The sequence below is a fragment of the Cheilinus undulatus genome, linkage group 24 (genome assembly GCF_018320785.1).
Source record: "Cheilinus undulatus linkage group 24, ASM1832078v1, whole genome shotgun sequence".
In the NCBI taxonomy this organism is placed as follows: Eukaryota; Metazoa; Chordata; class Actinopteri; order Labriformes; family Labridae; genus Cheilinus; species Cheilinus undulatus.
In genome coordinates this window covers 6,134,494-6,154,493 of record NC_054888.1, presented here as the reverse complement: position 1 = coordinate 6,154,493, position 20,000 = coordinate 6,134,494, and the positions used below count along the sequence as shown (strand labels likewise).

The 20,000-nt window shown below is 40.5% G+C and overlaps 1 protein-coding gene across 1 annotated transcript in view; it reads left to right on the top strand.

Moving 5' to 3' along the window:
• Positions 1-263: 263 nt before the first annotated feature.
• LOC121506070 (fidgetin) overlaps positions 264-20,000 on the top strand; it is a 63,774-nt gene continuing 44,037 nt past the window's right edge. Inside the window, exons 1-2 of the mRNA XM_041781572.1 lie at positions 264-402; positions 1,228-1,261. Coding sequence (XP_041637506.1) covers positions 1,234-1,261 — 28 coding nt within the window. The 5' untranslated portion in view covers positions 264-402; positions 1,228-1,233. The remainder of the gene's footprint in view (positions 403-1,227; positions 1,262-20,000) is intronic.

Genomic DNA, 20,000 nt, shown 5'->3' with positions numbered 1-20,000 from the left:
AAGCAAAAATAAAGCAGCAAAAACACGTTAAAGTTTGTTTAAAAGTCTTAAACGCTTTCCATTTTGTCACAGCAGTTTGACTCACCTCGCCACACAAACTATACGCCCATAATAACCTTATGGGCAATAATTGGAATAGAGTTTTTTTCCTTCTTTTCCCCCGTTGGGCGCATGCGCAGTGGGGAGCGTACTGGTCAGTGTGAGAAGCAGCTGTTCAGGGCTGGTGAAATTCCAACATGGCAGTGGCTGTGGTCAGTGTTTCCTGCGCTAACTTGGGATGGTTTCAGCTCGCACGCAACCCGGCTTAACCTCGGCACCCCGTTCATCAGCAGCACCCCTCCCCGGGATCGATGCGACCCTAACCCCCCCACGTGAGAGGTCGACCTGTCGCTAGAAAAGCAGGTAAGAAAGGGATAGTCTGCTGCGTCTGCAATTAGACTGAGTGGTCAGAGCAGACAGCGCGTCTGTGCAAGAGCTCGAGCAGCTCGTGCGCGCTGTTTATCTCGGAATAATGCACGTGCACTCTGCGATTAGACAAGTTATTTGCAAACGGAGCCCGCGCGTGAAGTGTTGGTGCATTTTTTTTTTTTTTTTTTTAAAGAAATGATTTTCAAGTAGCGCACCTGCGCCACGGTTGAACCGCACAAGCTTGGCTGCACTATAAGCTGCCCGTTTCATGTCTCGGCTGTGCGGCACTCGCTCAAAAAAAGGCTGAAAAACACACAACTTGCATGCACGAGGACGCTTCTCCGGGCTGCATCGGGCTCCTGCGGCTTCTGTTACAACAAGTTGCCGTATGCATGCGTGCAGAGAGGGGATACAGTGTCACCGCAGCATGTATTTTTTACAAGCTTGGACATTTTAGGGCGTTCGCACCAGATTTTAACTTGACTCCGGGCGTCATTTCCCCAAACAATCCGAGCTGCACCAGTTGATCTCTCTCTCTCTCTCCTCTCTCTCTCTCTCTCTCTATCCGCCTGTCATCCACTTTCTAATGACATGCATGTAGGTTAGATGCTTCTCCTATTCAGTTGCTCCTCGCCCACCTTTCACACGGTTTGAAATACGAGCTGCAACAAGCTTTATAAAAGTGTGTAATGTAAAGCTGCCCCCCTCCTTTTTTGCGTTTTGGGAATCCTTTTGCGTTTTTTTTCCTCCTCTCACCACAAATTAATCCCAATGCTCTCATCTCCTCTTCCTCTCCCTCTTCCTCCTCCTCTGTTCCAGCACGAGATGATCAGCAGCAGCAGCAGCGTCTATGGTGAGTCCAATTTTACACAAACTAATGCTTTAATTTTTGTCAAGGTGGCAGAAGGAGTCAATAAACAAGGATGAAGAAGGTGATGAGAGCATTTATCTTAACAGAGGGATGCATTTGACTGAAACTGACCACAAGTTGTTTATATGTGTGTGTGTGTGTGTGTGAGTGTATTTATACACTCATACTTAAGCTTGGGTTTAAATTTAAATTGCACCTCAGTTTTTTTTTGTTAATAGCGTAAAATTTGAATTAATTTCCACCATCAAATTTAGCCTTTTTACAGCTTTTTTCATACTGCTGAAAAACTTAAAGGTACACCACACTCAAATTACACTACACTACATTTGCAGCACCAATTTTGATTTTAAAAATATTAACACCAACTTGATAAAATGCTGCAAAACTTTTTAAAATGATCAAACCTGCATATAACTCATAGATACTGAATGTTTCTGTCCCTTACACGTATGTGTAAAGTTTCATGTGGATTGGAGCTTAAAAGACACTAGTATGCAGTTAAAAACAGCTGGAAATGTGAGTGTAAAAGGCCTCAGAGGCTGCTGTGTTAAATCAGGATTATTTGCATTTTTACATTTTACATTTTGCAACATTGAAGTGGAATTGTCTTCTTGAAATTGGAGCACAACTTCCTTGCAAAATATTGAAAGTACTTTAAATTTGAACGTTGACATTTCAAGATATTAAAAAACAAAGATGATTTATGTGTGCTGCGAGTGTTCACCGCTGCAGGAAACAACATCCACGCAGAACAATGGTGGATTGTTGGATTTTTGAAAACATCCATCCCACCCTGCTGCAAGTGAGACCGACAAGCAAAACAAGCGGGCATATTTCTAATGAATAATCACATTTTAGTAAGGGGGAAAAAAAATCAAAATAAAACAATGCGCTTTTCTGTTACTGTGCCCAACTTCCACGATTCCTGTTTTTGTTGCAGTTATTAGTGAGGACTCAACCTTCCACCTTTGATCCCTCTCTCTGCTCTCCCTCGCTCACACACTTATTTGCTTCACGTCATACACAGTTTCCAGGTTTTTTTCCCTTGCCGACGCGCGTTTGGTGCAGTTTTGTAAATATTTTTGCGCTTTTTCTGCAAGTGTGTCAATGAAAATAAGGCTTCTTTTAAACTTCTATGCACTAATTTTTAAAAGTTAAAATATGCAGGCAAAAGTGCAATCGTTTTTTGGTTAGATTTGTAACAAGCGCTGACACTGTGCAGATTTTTTTTGCAAAAAGGAGAATATCTTTCATTTGAAGGGTGCAAGAGTTTTAAATACAAGTCTGTGTTTGCATGAGTGGAGGAAACCCTGGCTCAACTGTGCAAGTCAGTGTGTAATGTAAATAATGTAGATACTCAGCGGTTTGTTTATTCCTCTAAGTGTATTTGTTTGCTACAGTCCCCGGCTTAAGATCCGTCCCTGTGCATCGTCTGTGCGTGCGTGTTGCAGTGACAGTAGCAATAATCCCCCTCATTATACACATAACATATTGCCTCACATCTCGCGGCAGCCCCCCGATACAGCTAATAGGGACAGAGAGAGGAGAGATAATAGGAATAGAAGAAAAAGTGCTTTACAAACAGGCTCCCCTTTACTCTGCCTTTATTTATCTAAATACGGACTTTTCCCTCAAATGAATAGAGAGAGCTGGTGCGCGGCGAGGGTGGCTGAGCGACTCCCAGTGGGACCGTATAAATAAATTATCCTGACACTTTCTATCAGTCTGTAATGTTTACCATTAAAAGCTGTTTTACCGTCCCAGAGCCACCGGCGTGCGATCCAGCCCGCCCCCCGTGGGACTCCTGCCAGATGTAAGACGATGTGGGAAATATTGTGCTTTTTCCACACATAGACAGAGAGAAAGAGAGAGAGACATTTGTGCGTCTCGGCTGCATCCATATCAGTGGATTTCTCCTGTCTGCACGTCCTGACAAAGGGCCTCTTCAAACGAGATCCAGCCAGGGTTGTCATCTTTTAGCAAATATGTTAAGTGTTATCTTTTGTGCTCTCGGCTCGCTGAGCGGAGCTGGACCCCATGGGAGCCCGGCGCATGCAAATAGAACAAATCCCTCTCGGACCTGTCTGTCTGTTTCACTCTCTCCATCTCTCTCTGTCTTCTCATCTTTCTCCCCCCCTCCCTCTCCTTCTTTTCTCCACGTTTGCTCGACAGTGCGTCAGCCTGTCTTGTCTCCTTGCTCTCTCATCTATTTCACTCTTTGTCCACTTATTTCCCCTCCTCTCTCTCTCTCTCTTTTTCTCTCTCTCTGTCTTCGTCCCAGAAGACAGAGCTGGGGCTGTGTGTCAGCTAGTGAGGCTGTGTAAGTCTTTGTGTGTTTCCCTGCGTGCTTGCTGACAGCCCCTCCTCGCTGATCTAAGTTCCTCTTCCAGAGACGGCGGGCAGCTGCTGTAGCATTGCTGCCCGCAAAGCGTCCCTCTCGGTAGATGAGTGGACGCCAGTTCCCTAAAATCCTTGACACAGTGATCTGCTCAATCCCTCTCTTCCTCTCCTGTGGGTTTTCTTTTCAGTTTTTAGAAGAGGGGGAGGCCGTGAAGCAGTGACTGACAGTTGCTGATTTTTTTTCCCCCACACATACACGGACTCACGCACCCGCGCCCTCACGCATCACAAATTATATTCATCGTGCCCTGGCGTCTCACTCCCAGAGCTGACTGGTTATTATCCAGTCAGAATCTGATGGGTGTACTTAAAGACAAGGGGTATCCACACAAAGCTGACTCAGGGGTGGAATAATACCTGCGGCTTACCACTTCAGACCTGCTGTAACCTAGGGTTCCTAAATACGCAGATGATACCCTTACGTTTGCATCAAAGATCAAGTTTTGGGCAAGTGTTTTCTAGAGAAAACACTTGAACCCTAGATCTTTTAGTTGAAATAAAAAGTAGCTCCCAGGTCAGTTCAGGTCTCAATAACATCAGCATCACACTTCAACATATTTCTTCCTCCCATTTCCCACCCTGCAAGAGACATTCCACTAAATTCCAATTTTTAATGTTAATTCCAGCATTAAAAGCATCATCTCACTTTCTTTGAACCCTAAAGCCCCCTAAATGTTTACAGTTTCTTTGGTTTATAGTATCTGTGACTTACCTGCTGTAACCAAGGGTTCCTAAATACGCAGATGATACCTCTATAATCACTTCAAAGATCAGGTTTTATGCGGGTGTCGTCTGATTATTCATATGTAGTTGTCACAGGTAGAAAAGCACTAAATTGAGGTTTTTAATTCAGCTCCCAGGGTTTCTGTAATATCTGAGAACTGATCCAGATCGGTGCAAAATTCAAGACTTTTCAGCCCCCTATTTCAAACCCTCTAAGAGACATTCAGCTAAATTTGTTTTTTGTTAATTCCAGCATCAAAAGTATCATTTTACTTTCTTTAAAACCTGAATCCCCCCAAAATGCTTGATGTTTCTTTGTTTTAGAATACCTGCTGCTTACCACTTTATCCCAGGGTTACTAAATATGCAGACGATACCTCTTTATCATTTTTGAAGATCCGCTTTGTGCAAGTGTTTTCTGATTATTCATATGTAAATGTGAAGTCACTGGTAGAAAAAACTTGAAGTTTTAAGTTGCAACTCCTAAGACTTCATAACTTCTGAGAACGGATCCGAATCAGAGTCAAAATTCAAGACTATTTTTACTTCTGAAACCCTCTAAGAGACATTCAACTAAATTGATTTTTTTAAAGTTAAATCCAACGTTTAAATCATCATCTCACTTCCTTTCAGCCTTGAATCCCACCAAATTATTTGAAGTTTCTTTGAATATACCTGATGGTTAACACTTAGACCTAGGGTTCTTAAATACGCAGATGATACCTTTATGTTAGCTAAAAGGTTAAGGTTTTCTGGTTATTCTGATGTAAATTTTAGTTTATATTCGCTGGTAGGAAAAGGCTAAGAAAAAGACTAAATCGAAGTTTTAAGTTGCAGCTCCCAAGGTTTCAATAACATTTTAGAACTGGTCCAAATCAGCGTCAGACTTCAAAAAATTCCTACCTCCTAATTTAAACCCTCTAAGAGACACTCAGCTAAATTGATTATTTTTACTTGATTCCAGCGTTAAAAGCATCATCTCACTTTCTTTGAGCCATAAATTCCTCCCAAATGTTTGAACTTTCTTTGTTTTAAAATTCCTACTGCTTACCACTTCAATCTAGGGTTCCTAAATACGCTGATGATACCTTTATGTTTCCCCAAAAGATCCTTTTTTTGTGCGTTTTGGTAAGTTTTGGTTTATATTCACTTGAAAGAAAAGGAAATTGAAGTTTTAAGTTGCAGCTCCCTGCTCTGTTCAGGTCTCAGTAACATCCGAGAACTGATCCAACATCAGCGTCAAACTTCAAGACTTTCCCGCCTCCTATTTCCCACCCTCCAAGAGACATTCGGCTAAATTCATTTCCATGTTAATTCCAGCGTTAAAAGCATTATCTCTCTTTCTTTGAACCCTGAATCCCCCAAAATGTTTGAAGTTTCTTTGGTTTATGTAATGTGCCATTTTCATACGTTTTAATCAAATCAAAGCTGTAGATTTTTCCCTGTCTCTCCCTCCTACCTTCTTTCGCAATCCTCTGCCCCCTTTTTTTGAATTTTAAGCAGACCCCCGCTCACCTCGCTTTACTCTTTACCAGCAATCTCCACCACCCATGGCCCGGATTCTCTGGCAGATATTAAAACATTCAGCGTGTGGAAGCGTTAAATATGCTAAGGACTTATTAAAAAAGAAACTTCCACTTTGGAATATTCTGCGCCATTAGACCTCGATAGACATGGCGGCGTGAAGCTTATCCTTTACATTGTGCCTTCAAATGAGAAAAAGGCGCCATCTCTAATTAGGTTATTGCCATGGAAGTCTTAAGTTAAATTGTTCATTGATATGCGGCGAAGCTCGCCAGTGATTTGGCCCCGGCGATGGAGGACACCGACGAGAGCCTTTTTTTCCCCGCAAAGAAAATGACAGCGAGGAGAGAGGAAGGATCTGACTGTAATCTCTCGCCGCCGCTGCTCTTCTCTTTCGGGCTCTGGCTGGATGATCTGATTTTGTTAACAGCGAGCGTTGGATAGATAGCAGCCGCCTGCTGCCCCATCTCCCCTCCAACCCCACCTTCCCCCGTCTGCGGCTCAGTTTGAACGTCTTGATTAGCGAGTAAGTCGGACACTTTTGTCTGCGTGGCGGCAAAGGTGTGCGTGCGCGCTAATGAACAATGCCTCACAGGGTGTGAGGGAGACTCGGTGTGGGTCTGGCTGTGTAGGTGTGTGTTTCTGTGTGTGCTTGAGCTTGGCAGGCTGCCAGGGGATGGACACAAAGGATGTTGAGTGGCTGGGCGTGTGGCACAGCATCACTGAGCTGCCTGTGGCCTCTGGGAGATGGGCACAAACTGGGAGCAGGAGCGAAAACAAGCGCTACCGCTATGTACCCACAAATGCTGCTGCATCTAATAGAGGCCAGAAAACTACTAATTATAGTCATTACTGATCAGTTAAAGCACCAAAAACTCTAAAATATGCAATGTTTTATCAGTTATGATGAAGATAAACCTTATCTGAGGAGAAACCTCTTGTAGATTGAGCATTTTCCCCACTTTTTCCCTTTTTAAATGTCTTAAGTTATCATGCTTTGCATGCATTTATTAAATTCTCCTTGTCCAAGTTTTATGTGTGCTTAATCGAAACTTAGCAGTCCCTGTTTGTCTCAAATTACTGGCAAAGGAGAAAAGATAATGGGCTTAATTCTGTAATTGATTAATCTGCTAAATCCCAGTTTCCCTGAGGCACCGGTGACATTTCTAAATATCCCATTTTAACCGTTAAGGTGTCAGAAACCCAAGAGGTTTCTTGTCCATTGCTATAAAGCGAAGAAAAGCACCAAATTCAGATGTTAAAAATACTCAAGCATGTTTTTTTTCCTTATCCTGACAGTAGTGGAAAGGTTTGGTTAGCATACTTGTGATTATTTGTAAGTTTATAATTCTGCTACTGAATATTTTGCACAAATTCAAGCACCCAAGAGTCAAAGGCGAGCTCTTTCAATATCCTGTTTTTCCCTTGAAGGACTCCAAAACTGAAAGATAGTCGGTTTACTATCATAAAAGCAAGAAAAGCAGGAAATTCTAATGTTGTAAAATGCTCAATTCTGTAGGTCTTTTATTTTAAAAAATGCTCAAAATCAGTGAAAGGGCTTTATCTGCTCACCTTCATTTATTTTTGTCATGTTTGATTCCATTTCTGATTAATAATCATGAATCTCAGTGTCCCAAAGTCAAAGGTGGCGTCTGTTTATTTCTAAAGGAGTCTAAAAGCCAGGAAAAATTCAAGTCATGTAAGGCAAAAATGCAGACATCTTGTGTCAGATGTTGCCAAACTTTCAGATATGCTTGCTTTAAAAGTGACAGAGTAACTGTCTGATATAGTGTAATATCTTCATTGATTAATATCCATAAATACCAGATTCCACAGTCAAAGATAAAGCTTTTAAATATCTGCAGGAGTCTGAAATGTGGAGACATTCAATTTCCTATCACAAAGCAATGAAAAGCATTATATTCCAATCTTACAAGGCACATTTTTCAACTTTTAGTCAAATCTTTTTGCTTCAAATGTCCTGTTGAATCTGCTCAGGAGTCCAAAACTAGAAGAACTGTGGCCTGCAGTGATTTCAAAGAGAATGCACTATCAAAAACAGCTCTGAATTGAAATGTTAAAGGCATGCATGCTTTTAAAGAGACTTACAAATTGTGTAAGTTTCAGGTAATAGAGTGCAGTCCCATCATTGATTAGCTTGAACATTTTCTGCAGTCAATGAGGAGCTTTCTTAAAGATTTATTTCAATTTCTATCCCCATTTCTGGGGAAACTTTGCTTTAAATATCCTGCTTTACCTCAAAAGAGTCTAGAATCAAAAGAATCATATGAAGCAAAAAAATAAGGGCTCAAGCTGGAAAACTTCAGTTATGTTTGCTTTGAAAATGACCAACTTGTGCAAGTTTTAAGCTCTTCTTGTGCTCTGATTTTATGGTACTTGATTATTCCTGTTTCTTACAGTTGATGGTGAGGCTTTTAAATATCTTTTTGTTCCACCAGGGAACCCCAAATCCTGTCGACAATCATGCAAAGCACAGAAAAGCATCAGATTCTGCTGTTTAAAGGCTCAGAGTTGATATTTTTATGACTGGAAAGCGTCCGTTCCAGGTAACAGAGCCTGCTGGGGATGCAAGGTGTTTGTTTGCTTACCTGTGATTATTTACATGCATTCTCGTACTTTCCGTGTTTGTGCGTTTCGTGTGTTTTTGGGCCAAGTCCCCCCCCCACTGGAAGCAGGCGGGAGCATTAGGGTGCTGCCTGTACAACTCTGTTGGCAGGATGGACACATGTGGTAGATAGCTAATGATAGCATGCAGCGTATAATGAGATCCTACTCTCCGTCTGTCTCCCCTACCTGGCATCATGCATTAACCATACAAGAGGAAGAGGAGGCACGCATGGTATTGACTTTTGAGTGGGTGTCTGCTTGTCCGTTGTTGGTTTTGTTTAGCACTCAGAGGTCAGCATGGCTGCAAGCGCCGCACATTTATAACAAGTGTTTTTTTTTTCTCCGTTGTGTATGTGTGCTTTATTTTCATTGCAGGACTTTTTTTTATTATTTGAGGCGAGATTTCTCCTCATCTGCACCTCTTGAGCTCTGTTAAATGGTTGTAAATTGATTTTGGATGTGTTGCAATGTATACGCTTAACAAGCCAAATGGGTTCAGTTTGCGGGTTAGTTTGTGTGTTCAGAAGATTAATCTATTAATGTATTCCACACACTCATAATCCACAGTATGAGGCGTTGGCAGGGCTCCATCTTCTTGCCCAGTAACATATATTTATCCTCTTCACTACACAATCCTCTAGGCTGCTCAAATCCCCCAGGGGGTCCCGATGACATGCTTACTAATGTGTGCTTTGGAAACGGAGTGCTATTGTATCCCCTAAATCTCACAAAGCACTGTATGATTTGCCCATTGTCGTTAAATCGCTTTGCTTGTGCCAAGTACTTGCATCTCACAGAGGCTTAATGCTTTGAGGGTTTCAGGGACGGCTTCGAGTTCCTCTTTTGTTGATTTCGGGGAAAAGTGCCAAGACTGCTGCGCTGAATATTGTTTTGAGTATGGAGGAGGGAGGGGAAGAAGGGCCATTGCCAAGCGACTCCATTGAGCCCCGTGAATGGGCCATTCATATTTAGGAGAATCACCCAGATGCCATATTGTTGGCTCAACAACGCTAAATATTCTCCAACAAGGATGGGATTGTAACAGGTTTTGAATTGTGCGAGAGTAGAAAAGGACGTTGGGAAGATTGGAAAAAAGCAGTGGAGACTTAGGACTGTTTGAAAGGGAATAAAAGTACAGAGAAACACGACTTTGACATAGTTATATTCCAGCTTTGCTTAAAAATGTTTGCTCTGTCTGCTAGAATATGAAGTCATCAAAATAGTCTTTATTTCTCTTTATACAAGCAGCCGACTTTCTCCATTTTTCTTCCAAGTTTCACTCAATATAGTTAGAAATCAGCTTTTTAAAAAGCCATAACATCTGCTTTTCATACTTTGTTCATATGTATTTATTCTATTTGCTTTAACACTCTGCTTTGGATGCAGACATTTAAAGTATGTCATACTTAAAGCTCCTGTGAAGAATTTTAAAAGCTTATGAATCAAACTAGAATTTATTATGAGACCTCTTTATCATCTAAGAAACCACACAAGCCCGTTAGCAACCGGTTTGCCCACTTCTGTCACTCATTTTAATACCTGTGATTGCTGCCGGGGGATAGGTGTCAAACAGGACAATTCACTGCAAGCTGAAGGATCAGATTTGTGATATTTCAGTGGAAAGTACTCGCAGTAAGTTTTACTTTGACTGTTAAGAGGGAGGACAAATCCGTGCCAGTTAAGACACACAGGGTGGGCTGATAATGGCTTCAGGGGTCGACGAAACAGATTATTAGTTGGGTATGAGAGCGATAGTTGACCTTTTTAGGGATGCACTATATTATCAGCTTCATATCAGTATCGCCAGATATTTTAGCAGTATATATTTTGGACATTTGTACTGGTAAGTTTGTAAAGTTAGAGTCTTTTTCTTTGTTCATTCTCGATCTTCTGTCTTCAAAGTGTTTTGACTGCTAAAGTTTGTTTCTTTGTTCATCCTTATACGTTAAAATGTGTATAAAGGACTGAAGTTTTAGGTCCCAAATACATATTTGAATTTTGGTATCGGCTAAAATGAATCTGTTCATTTCAGCAGATTAGATATTGTACATTCCTATATATTTTGACCCCTCCACAGTGAATGCTTACAGTAGAAATGAGCCATTACTTATGTGTTCATGTGATTATCACTTCAGTGTTACAAATGGTTTAGACCAGGGGTGTCCCATCAGGGGCCACATACGGAAATATATAAGAATGGTGGGGCCACTTTCAAGTACCTCACTATGAGGGTATTTAACTAAGTAAAACCAGTCTAATAGGTTAAGATATGCATAGTGGTTGGGCATGCTAGAATGGCTAATTCATGACTGACAAGGGAAAAAGCAAATCATTTTAATGATTTCAGAGTGGCCAGTCGGATTTCAGGGGGGCCTGGTTGGCCCCGGCTACTACTTGCTCTGCCCCTGGAACATCACCTGCGCTGCTATTAGCTGCTTTAATCTAATAGGGCGTTACTTTCACGATATTGTTATGATTTTGGTTGCCAATATGTTTACCATTTACAGTGTTGTCTCAGTTTAGTCACACAAACAAAATCAGTAATTTCTTCTTGCAGGGATGCACAATATTTGATTTACTGATATATAGGCTAGATATACGATACTTACAGATTAATTTTAGCCGATACAGATATCGATACCTATAGTTAAATATGTTTTACATAACTAAAAATTCAGTCCTTTGAACACAATTTTATGTTTGAGGATGAAAAAAGAAATAAACTTTTCTCTTAAGAAAAGAAAAAGATCTCATCTTACATAGGTCTGTTGGTCCAGCCTAAAACTCCACTAATTTATTAAGATGCATGGCCAAATTTCACAGCTGATATTTGCTAATATGCATGGCCGAAATATCGGATGTAGATATCGGCATAATTTTAATATCTGTTGATACCGATATCTGTCAGATAAAATTGTGCATCCCTGTCTTCTTGTCAAAATGTTTGTTTACTGAGTCAGAATGGTAGTACCTCCCTGTGCTGAAGCTAAGAAGTATAATACAGACTAACACAAGTTTTATGCTCCAATATTGACCATATTTAATTTCATTTAAAGAATTTGTTGAGGGTCAAAATATCACAATTTAAAATTGATTTATTTGATCGACAATCAGTGAAATAAAACACTATTACAGATGACAAAAATCAGCCCTGATAATCAGGCAATGATCGATAACGCCACAAAGGGCATAAAGCAGCCATAAAACTTTTGAAGGTTGGTCACTTGCACTGGTAATTTTCAATGTAGACATTTTACAAAGTTGACACTGATAAACACAGACACAGCATTAGGTAACTGTTCTTTCAGAATTTAGAGGCTGAAGTCTACAGAGTACGTATAAATATCCAGGTTGGCTGATATTCTTAGGCTCTCATGATCTATTTACTCTAACTCAAATACTGTAAGAAGGCACTCTGTGGTAAAAATGCTCTACTTCATATGAATACTTACACTAATTAATCTACTTATAAATCTATTGGCCTTAAAGGGGACATATTTTACCCTTTTAGGACAAGTTTATATTGGTCTCAGAGGTCTCCAAAACATGCCTGTGAAGTCTCCAGTATTGGATTTTTGCATGTCTAAAAAGTCTCTGTTTCACCCCTGGCCAGAACGAGCTGTTTCTGTGTCTGTGGCTTTAATTGTTACGGAACTGTCTGACTCCGCCTCTGACCACGCCCACGCAGGATGGATTTGGCTCTCCTCAGGAGAGGAGGGTGGGATTTTCTTCCAAGCTGGGTGCAACAAACGAACCAGGGGGCGGGGCTAACTTCCCACATGACATCATAAGGGGAAAATCTGAAAAGGGCTTGTTTCAGCACTCATTTTCTGAAAGGTGGAGAGAGAGAGGTCAGGAGGGGATGGATTTTTCTGGTACTTGAGGGGGTTGTGACAGGCCTTTAACTTAAATGCTGCAAGTAATTAATCTATTAACTGTAAGTCAAATACTGTATCATGTCTAGTCAGTATTCTTGCACCCTTTGCACAGCTTGTAACCTTACTATCAATGCACATGGGCTTTTATAAACAAGAAAATTACCTATGACAGCTTTTGCATATAAATCTTAATTTTCTAATACTTCTTCAGTTAATTTATTTTTTATATTAAATGTTTAATTCCTGCACAGTGAGAACAAAGCTGACAGGAGGCAAATTCCTTGTTGCACAAGCGTACTTGGAAAATAAAGCTGATTCTGATTCTTGTAGGAAAAGATGAGACTGCCGCCTAGGGGGTCGCCTGTGGGTCGCCACAGGACTAGGGTTGTTGAAAATCTTCCAGTACTCGTCAGTATCAGGTGTTGTTACACAATACAACCTCTGTAATGATAATGGAGAATAGTGTCAAAAATCAACAAAACTGGACCAACAGCCTCTCTTTCTAAAGGCAGGTGCTTCTGAACAAATTAGATTCATCAAAATTGAAGGGAAACTTTTATCTGAATTGCACAAATGGTTGGCATCATGCAGAACCAAAAGTTTAGATAGTGTTGTTCACTGAAAACATCCAAAAGAGAAGCATAGTTGTATGTTTTTTTGCTGATTGAAAACCAGACCCTAGGACTTGGGTTGGTTAGGTTTTACTTGAATTAAACCAAAGTTTAGTTCAAGACAAGCCTTCTAAGAATGGTAGGTGCTAGAAAGGATGAGTGTTAGTGGCAGCTGGGGCCTGAAAAGCCATACTTACTAGCTCTCTCCCTGCCCAAAACAACCTTGAAAGTGTGTCTAAGCAGCATAACTCCCGTCCCCGTGTCGTCAAAGTGTCTAAGACAGGACTTAACAAAATGTCATTGTGGTCTTTTATGTCATGCATGCTCTGAGTATTAATCACGGCTGGATCTGCGCCTGAGAGGCTGATCAAATTTATTGTTTGGCTGCACGGGACAGTAATGGGTGTTTAATTACTCAATAAAAGCCCTTTTATAGATTCCCAGGCCTCCTGTGTGTTGAGCAAATGGTATTGATCTGTCTCCGGGCTGCAACATGATAGCCTGTGAAGGAGAATTAGAGCCGTTAGCCCCGCTAGCGCTTTCTCATTCATTAGCCGCATTAGCCGGAGGGTGGTTAAGACGTAGCATCATTGTTAATACCAATGTCTCAGAGGTTTTTTTGTGTCTGCCTTGTGTTGTAAAGCTCATTTACACAAATATGGATTAGATGAGCAATGAATAACATTGACCAGCGTGGAAGGAGTTTCAATAAGAACCTCCAGGAGAGTTATATTTCTCTTAAACATTTCTCTCTGCGGTGTAATCCACAGGACTAAATTTGACGACGCCCTTCACCGAGCTGTGAGTGGTATTAGTCGGGCTACCATCTAGACGGCATGTTTAATCCCACCACTTCCCCACCTTCTAATCTGTAATCTGACGGCTCCTCCTCCTCATCCTCCTCCTCCTCTGAGGCCTAATTCTGGATATACGTCCTCCTGCTCGCTATGCTGTCAACTCTGAGGAGGAGAGGAAAGCTGAATGGTAATGACAGTGAGCCACGCTGCGCCTCCATATGGTTTTCCGTCCGTGCATTCACTCCACTTGCCGTGTTCGGTGGTCATGTCCATCTCTGCATGGGGTCCACTGTATATATTTTGTCTAACTGCATCTGCCTTGCATCTATTGTTCTTTTATGTTCAGAGCATATTCCCTCTCTCGTGAACCGGCTCTTGATGCTCGGAGGAACCACTGCAATATCTCCCTTGATGTGTCTATATCAAATGAATGTGGCCTATTACAGACGTGCTGGAGTCAGTTGGGTGGCTTTGTGGACCAAAAAGGGCCTGCAAGGGACCATGAAAGAGACATTGTCCAATATGGACCATACAGTTCCTTTGTAGATAAATGGATTTTCATGCTTATCAAGTCAGACACTGACATGAGTGAAAACTGTGGAGAATGCGGAATTATTCTCACTCCTCGGCCGTACACATGGACAACTGTAGTTTCAAGTGTGTGTGGTCTTTTATTGTCCTGCAGCAAGGTTTTTTTTTATTTGGTGTAACATTCAATTTAGAACAATATGCACTTTTAATGCTCTAAACAGGCACAGCCCATGGATACAATACATCCTTCTGGGAAAGTATTACTCACCAAACTCCCTATGTTCAAATTTTAACTCCAGATTTATTCTGTTGTTGGTGTTATGCAATATAATTATGCTGAAAAATCAACTTCATTCAAACAAAGCGAATAAATAACTTTTAAAGTAGACATCACTGATTTTGATCTTACAGCTTGGGCTATAGAAGACTTTTTCTGCATCTTTAAAACACACTGATGACTCTTAGGACCTAAAAAAGTAGACAAAAGCACCGCCATTAAGACTAACTATTACTATAGACTGACTATTCCTCGCAGATAAGATTTTTTAAAAATTTTACTTTAATGGCAAATATTCTCTACAAATGATAAATTTGACTGTTTAAATTGCCGTTTTTTTAAATAATTAAAGCTCCTGTGAGAAACGTAAGTTTTGTGTGGATTTTGGCGCCCCCTCTGGATAAAACCGTTCATCTTTTCTCTTCATTTATCTTTTTTGCATGCTGAAGTTGAATTGACCATGTCAAATGACCATGTATCTAATTTACACTTAACTAATTTTATGCATATATTGAAACAAAAATGGGTAAAAATATGCTATTTTAAATCAAAATACTCTTTGTTTTTGGAAGGCATCTGGTGATCCCCATCCAGAGGGGGTTGAGAACCACTGCTCTAAACTGACTGTCTGACACCTACCCTGCAGTAGCCATTTCAGGCGTTAAAGAAAATAACATAATACACATATTTAATCATCTTGCTGATAGTTTTGTTTGATTTTGTCAGTCTAAAATAGGAGTGGCCAAACTTTTTCCACTGAGGGCCACTTTCAGAAACAAATAAGGATGGTGGGGGTACTTTCATGTTCCTCACCTTAAGGACATTTAAAACCAATAAACTAGTCTAATATAGGTTAATATGCAAAGTTACTGAGTAGGCCTAAGTGGTTTGTTCACTGCTGACAAGACAAATAGACACGTATTTTTAGGATTTTTGGGAGTCCAATCAGAATTCAGAGGGCCCTGTTAAGCTCAGGCGACCACTGGCTCCGCCCCTGAAATGTTACTGATTCTGCTATCTGTTGTTGTAATCCAGCAGGAAGTTATAAACAAAGATATTGTTATTATTTTGGTTGCAAATGTGTTCACTATTTACGTTGTTGTTCCAATTTAGTCATAAAAAAACACAAATACATTTTTGTCAAAATGTTTGTTTACTGAATTTAAATTGTAGCACAGCCTTGTGCTGAAACTGTGGAGTACAGTATAATCAAGTACAATGTTAATGTTCAACTCTGGGCCATATAAAATTAGGGCCAATCAAAAATTGACTGTGAGCTGCATTTAGCCCCTGGGCCATAGTTTGGACACCCCTGGTTGATCATTAACAATGCACATGTGGAGAGCATCAGCCAATAAACAGAAACTTACTACTACTTACTACTTACTCCTTACTTGCTACTTCGTACTTTGTCCGAAATCTCCACAAACCAGAAATTCATCAACAGGCATAATATATAGGCTGATATAATAAAAAACTACTTTATATAGTCTATGACAAACTGAGAAAAATTACATGAAAATAATATTTTGTCTGGAAAAATGTTCTGTAAAAGAACAAAAAACCCTCCACATTAGATGAACTTAAATTTTCACTAGTAGGCCTGTTATTAATTACAGCATGGACTCTAAGGTTGAACAGTTAATCGTTTAAACGTTGAAACTGTGAACCTTAAGGATGCTGTTAAATGCCAAAGCTGCAATTTTGGGAGTTTAGAAGTAAAGGTGGCTGCTTTTTTGTTGTCAGTCAGCTAAGACAAAATGATTTGCCTATTTATCAAAACATGTTTTGTTACCAGCTAATAAAAAGCCAACACAAAGGCAAGTTTCTCTGTTGTTGGCTGTCTAGGGTAGTTTTAAACAATAAGCTAGCATTTTTTGACTATAAATGGGCATGGAAAACTTCTAAAATGCTTCTTGCAACTAAAATTTATCACATTAAAATTGTATTATAAAGTAGTCAAGGACTGGGCTTGTGTGTCAGCCGTCAAGCTAATGAGAAGACGACAGCCCTGCATAATAGCCAATTACATTAACGCCACTTTTTCTATAGCTTCCCCACCTCCTCGCAGTAAAAGTGTTTTTAATAAACTGTAAAGCTGATATCTGCAACAAGGTTTTACAACGTAACATTTTTATACCTGCCCCTCTCCTTTTCAAAGCTGCATTACACCAGCTTCTATGTTTTAAAAATAAGGGGATGTTAGCTAGTAGGCTAACATACAGATCTCATAACAATAGAGTTGTCTCGCTACATGCTTTTGATGGAATAGCTACATTAAATTAGAAAGATAGTGTTTTGCAAAGTTCCCAGCCAAACATATTCCCAAGCAAAGTATTATCAAAAACTGCCCTAGCTGATAGATAAGAAAAAAATAGACTGGTCCATTAAAATACACTTTCACGTAGTGTTTATTCATTTGCATTATTCAATATGCTAGCTACTGAAAGGCACAGAGTGTAATATTTAAAAATGATAATAATAATACACCACACTTATATAGTGCTTTTTGGACACTCTAAGATGCTTCACAAACAAAACAAAAGAACAAAGGGGCTAAAGGAAATGCAAGTTTGAACAGGTGAGTTATGAGTAGTGATTTAGCCTTGTAGCATTTAGTAAAACAAAATTGGTAAAAATAAACATAATATTTATGCATAGGTCCATCTAAATTTGTGTTTAATCACCTAAATACATTATTTTAAATGTTTTTGATAAACTCGGAGTAAGCCTTTTATTCATACTGAGGGAGGGTCCCCTCCACGGAAGTTGCCATCTTGGATTTTTGCATTTTGCATGTTTTTATGGTACCAAAAAAGGGACCAAGTAACAGATACATATTTTTTTTAATTCCACTGGTTGCCACAGTTTCCACCAGAAAAATGAGCATCACAATCTAAATATTGACTGATATTCCTAATGTTACACGCTGCACCTTTAAGGTTGGCTCCTAAAGTCAAAGGACCCCATGTGGTCCCATCTTAAGATACCCATTTTTTACTGTTGAAATGAACCTTTCTATGAGCTTGTTCCAAAAATAGTTCTGATCTACATATCTCCTTTCTTTACTGCTATACATAGAAGTTGAATTATTTCCACACTTGTAAAAGGAGTTAAAATCATAATTTTCCAATATGGTAACCACCATCATCGGGTTTCAGAAACCTACAGCATCACTGAAACAACGTTCATATTTTCTACAGCCTACAGCGATGCTCTTAATCATTTCCAGTATTTTGAAAACCTACATGTATGAATTGAGTAGTATTGTCTGAGTCCAAATCTTGAAATTTGAGTTTTGAAATTTAACATTTTGTGTAGGGAATATGCATAGTGACTGCCCTCTACAGGATGAAACCAGGCTACTGCAAGTGGATTTTTCTATTGGCTAATCTAGGAATGTAAGTGGAGTGTCTCTTTACCTTAAGATCATGAAACCTGTGTCTCCAACAGAAGCATAAACCATCATTTCCCCCTTCAAATCCTCATTAGTTAAGAAATGTACCTGTAACTTCACTGGTAGCTGCAAAAGAGAGCTCAGAATCATGGGTAGTGTAGTTCTAATCCCCAAGATTGCATTTAAACCATGTTTTTCTGGAGGATATATCATCGTTAAATACTGGGATAGCTTGTGGTAAGTCTGTTTTGTCACTTATAAATCTACGAAAGCAGCTCAGACTCAGCTCAGTCTTTAAAAATGTAAATGTTTATTTGAATTATTCAAGCCCTTCTCCAAGTTTTCAACCAATTTTGACAAAAATCAACAACGGAAGTTTTGGAACTTTAAACTCATGTAGCATATAATTGGTCTAAATTGTTCTAATCTAAGCCAAACAGTGTAATGTCTGACAGTAAAGACATGTACCGGCCACCTCATCCTGTGTTGTAATCTAAGGGACACAGCTATATTATGCAAGCTTTGCCCACACAGTCACACAGACATTAAACCCTGTTCACATTCCCCTGCCTGTGGGGCGCGAATGAGAAGCGATGTCTACTCGATGCGGAGCCAGTGATCTAGGTAATCTGCCTGTGCTGTGGGACAGGTCTATTGGTCCACAAATCAATTGGCTTCATGTCCGTGCCATTAGGCTAACATGGCGCTGCTGAGGCGCTGAGAGCGGTAAACAGACTGTTTAATTCCCCTGGACACCGGCCAGGTGGACACTCCTCCTCCCCCTGCTTCCTCCTGATCCCTCCGTTTTATTTTTTTTTCCACACCTCCCCTCATTCTCTCGTCCTCTTACATTGACTCCACTTCAGTCAATGCGGTTATCCTCAGCGGACGAGTGCTTACAGGAATATTGCTTGGAGGGGTTGTGCGTCTATGTGTGTATATAAAGAGGAGAGATTTTGGCCAATGAACCCTTGCTGTGCTCTGTCCTCCAGTACTGTGTCTATACTGAGTAAGTGATCCCTTGGGATGCAGTACACATATCCCTCCCTATCTCTCCCTCCATTTCTCTCCTTCTCTCTCTATGTTTGTCTCTCTTTGTTTCTCTCACTGTGTATCTCTTTCCCATTCTGTTTCCGCCTCCTCCTGTCCTCCTCTTTATACACCAGTCCCTTCTTCCTTTTTCTATCTCCAGACAGAGGCAGCAAGCAGGTACAGTAACAAGAGGAGGCTGCATCAGACACAGATTCGAAAAATGCAGATTTAAGAAGTTCACCACTTTCTCTTTCGCACAAATAAAACAACACCTCCGTCCCCTCGTTCTACCGTGCTTTTCCTTCCCCTATACGGATGCCACTAATGACTAAGCTTGTTTAACGTCAGCTATTCAATTTATCCACTTCAACACCACGAATCCAGAGTCTTTCTGCTACAGTATGGTAATTGAGCCGGCGTGTCTTGACAGATGAGTGTTGCTGGCAGTATCACTGTTGTGTGTCTCATTTCCTGCTGCTGTTGACTGATAAGATAAGAGGCCTGTAGCCACGTCTGAGAGCTTTCGGCGCGACTAACAACCTGATGAACGGCAGCGCTAAAGCCATGATCCGTGATTAAGACGTAGAGGGGGGGTTGGAGCGGCTTGGGCCTTCACAGAGAAATCTCTACAGGATGAAGACAGATCTCATGGTTTTAAGAGCGTGAGTGAAGTAAAAGTGGAGCATCGTTTGACAGTAGTGGTATGGATGTATGTGGCGTGGTTTCTGATTCACCCACAGGGCCAGAACATTTTACTGTTGCTAGGAGACACTGCAACCCTCGGACACATCTGGTCAGCTGTTAGTACAAGTTGTTGACAAGGGGCTGGAGCATCTGCAACAGCATGATACTGTTTACAGAAATGTCTTGTCAATCCAGCCTCAGAAAGCAAGCAGGCACTGCTGTTTTTGAGTGTGTTTTCA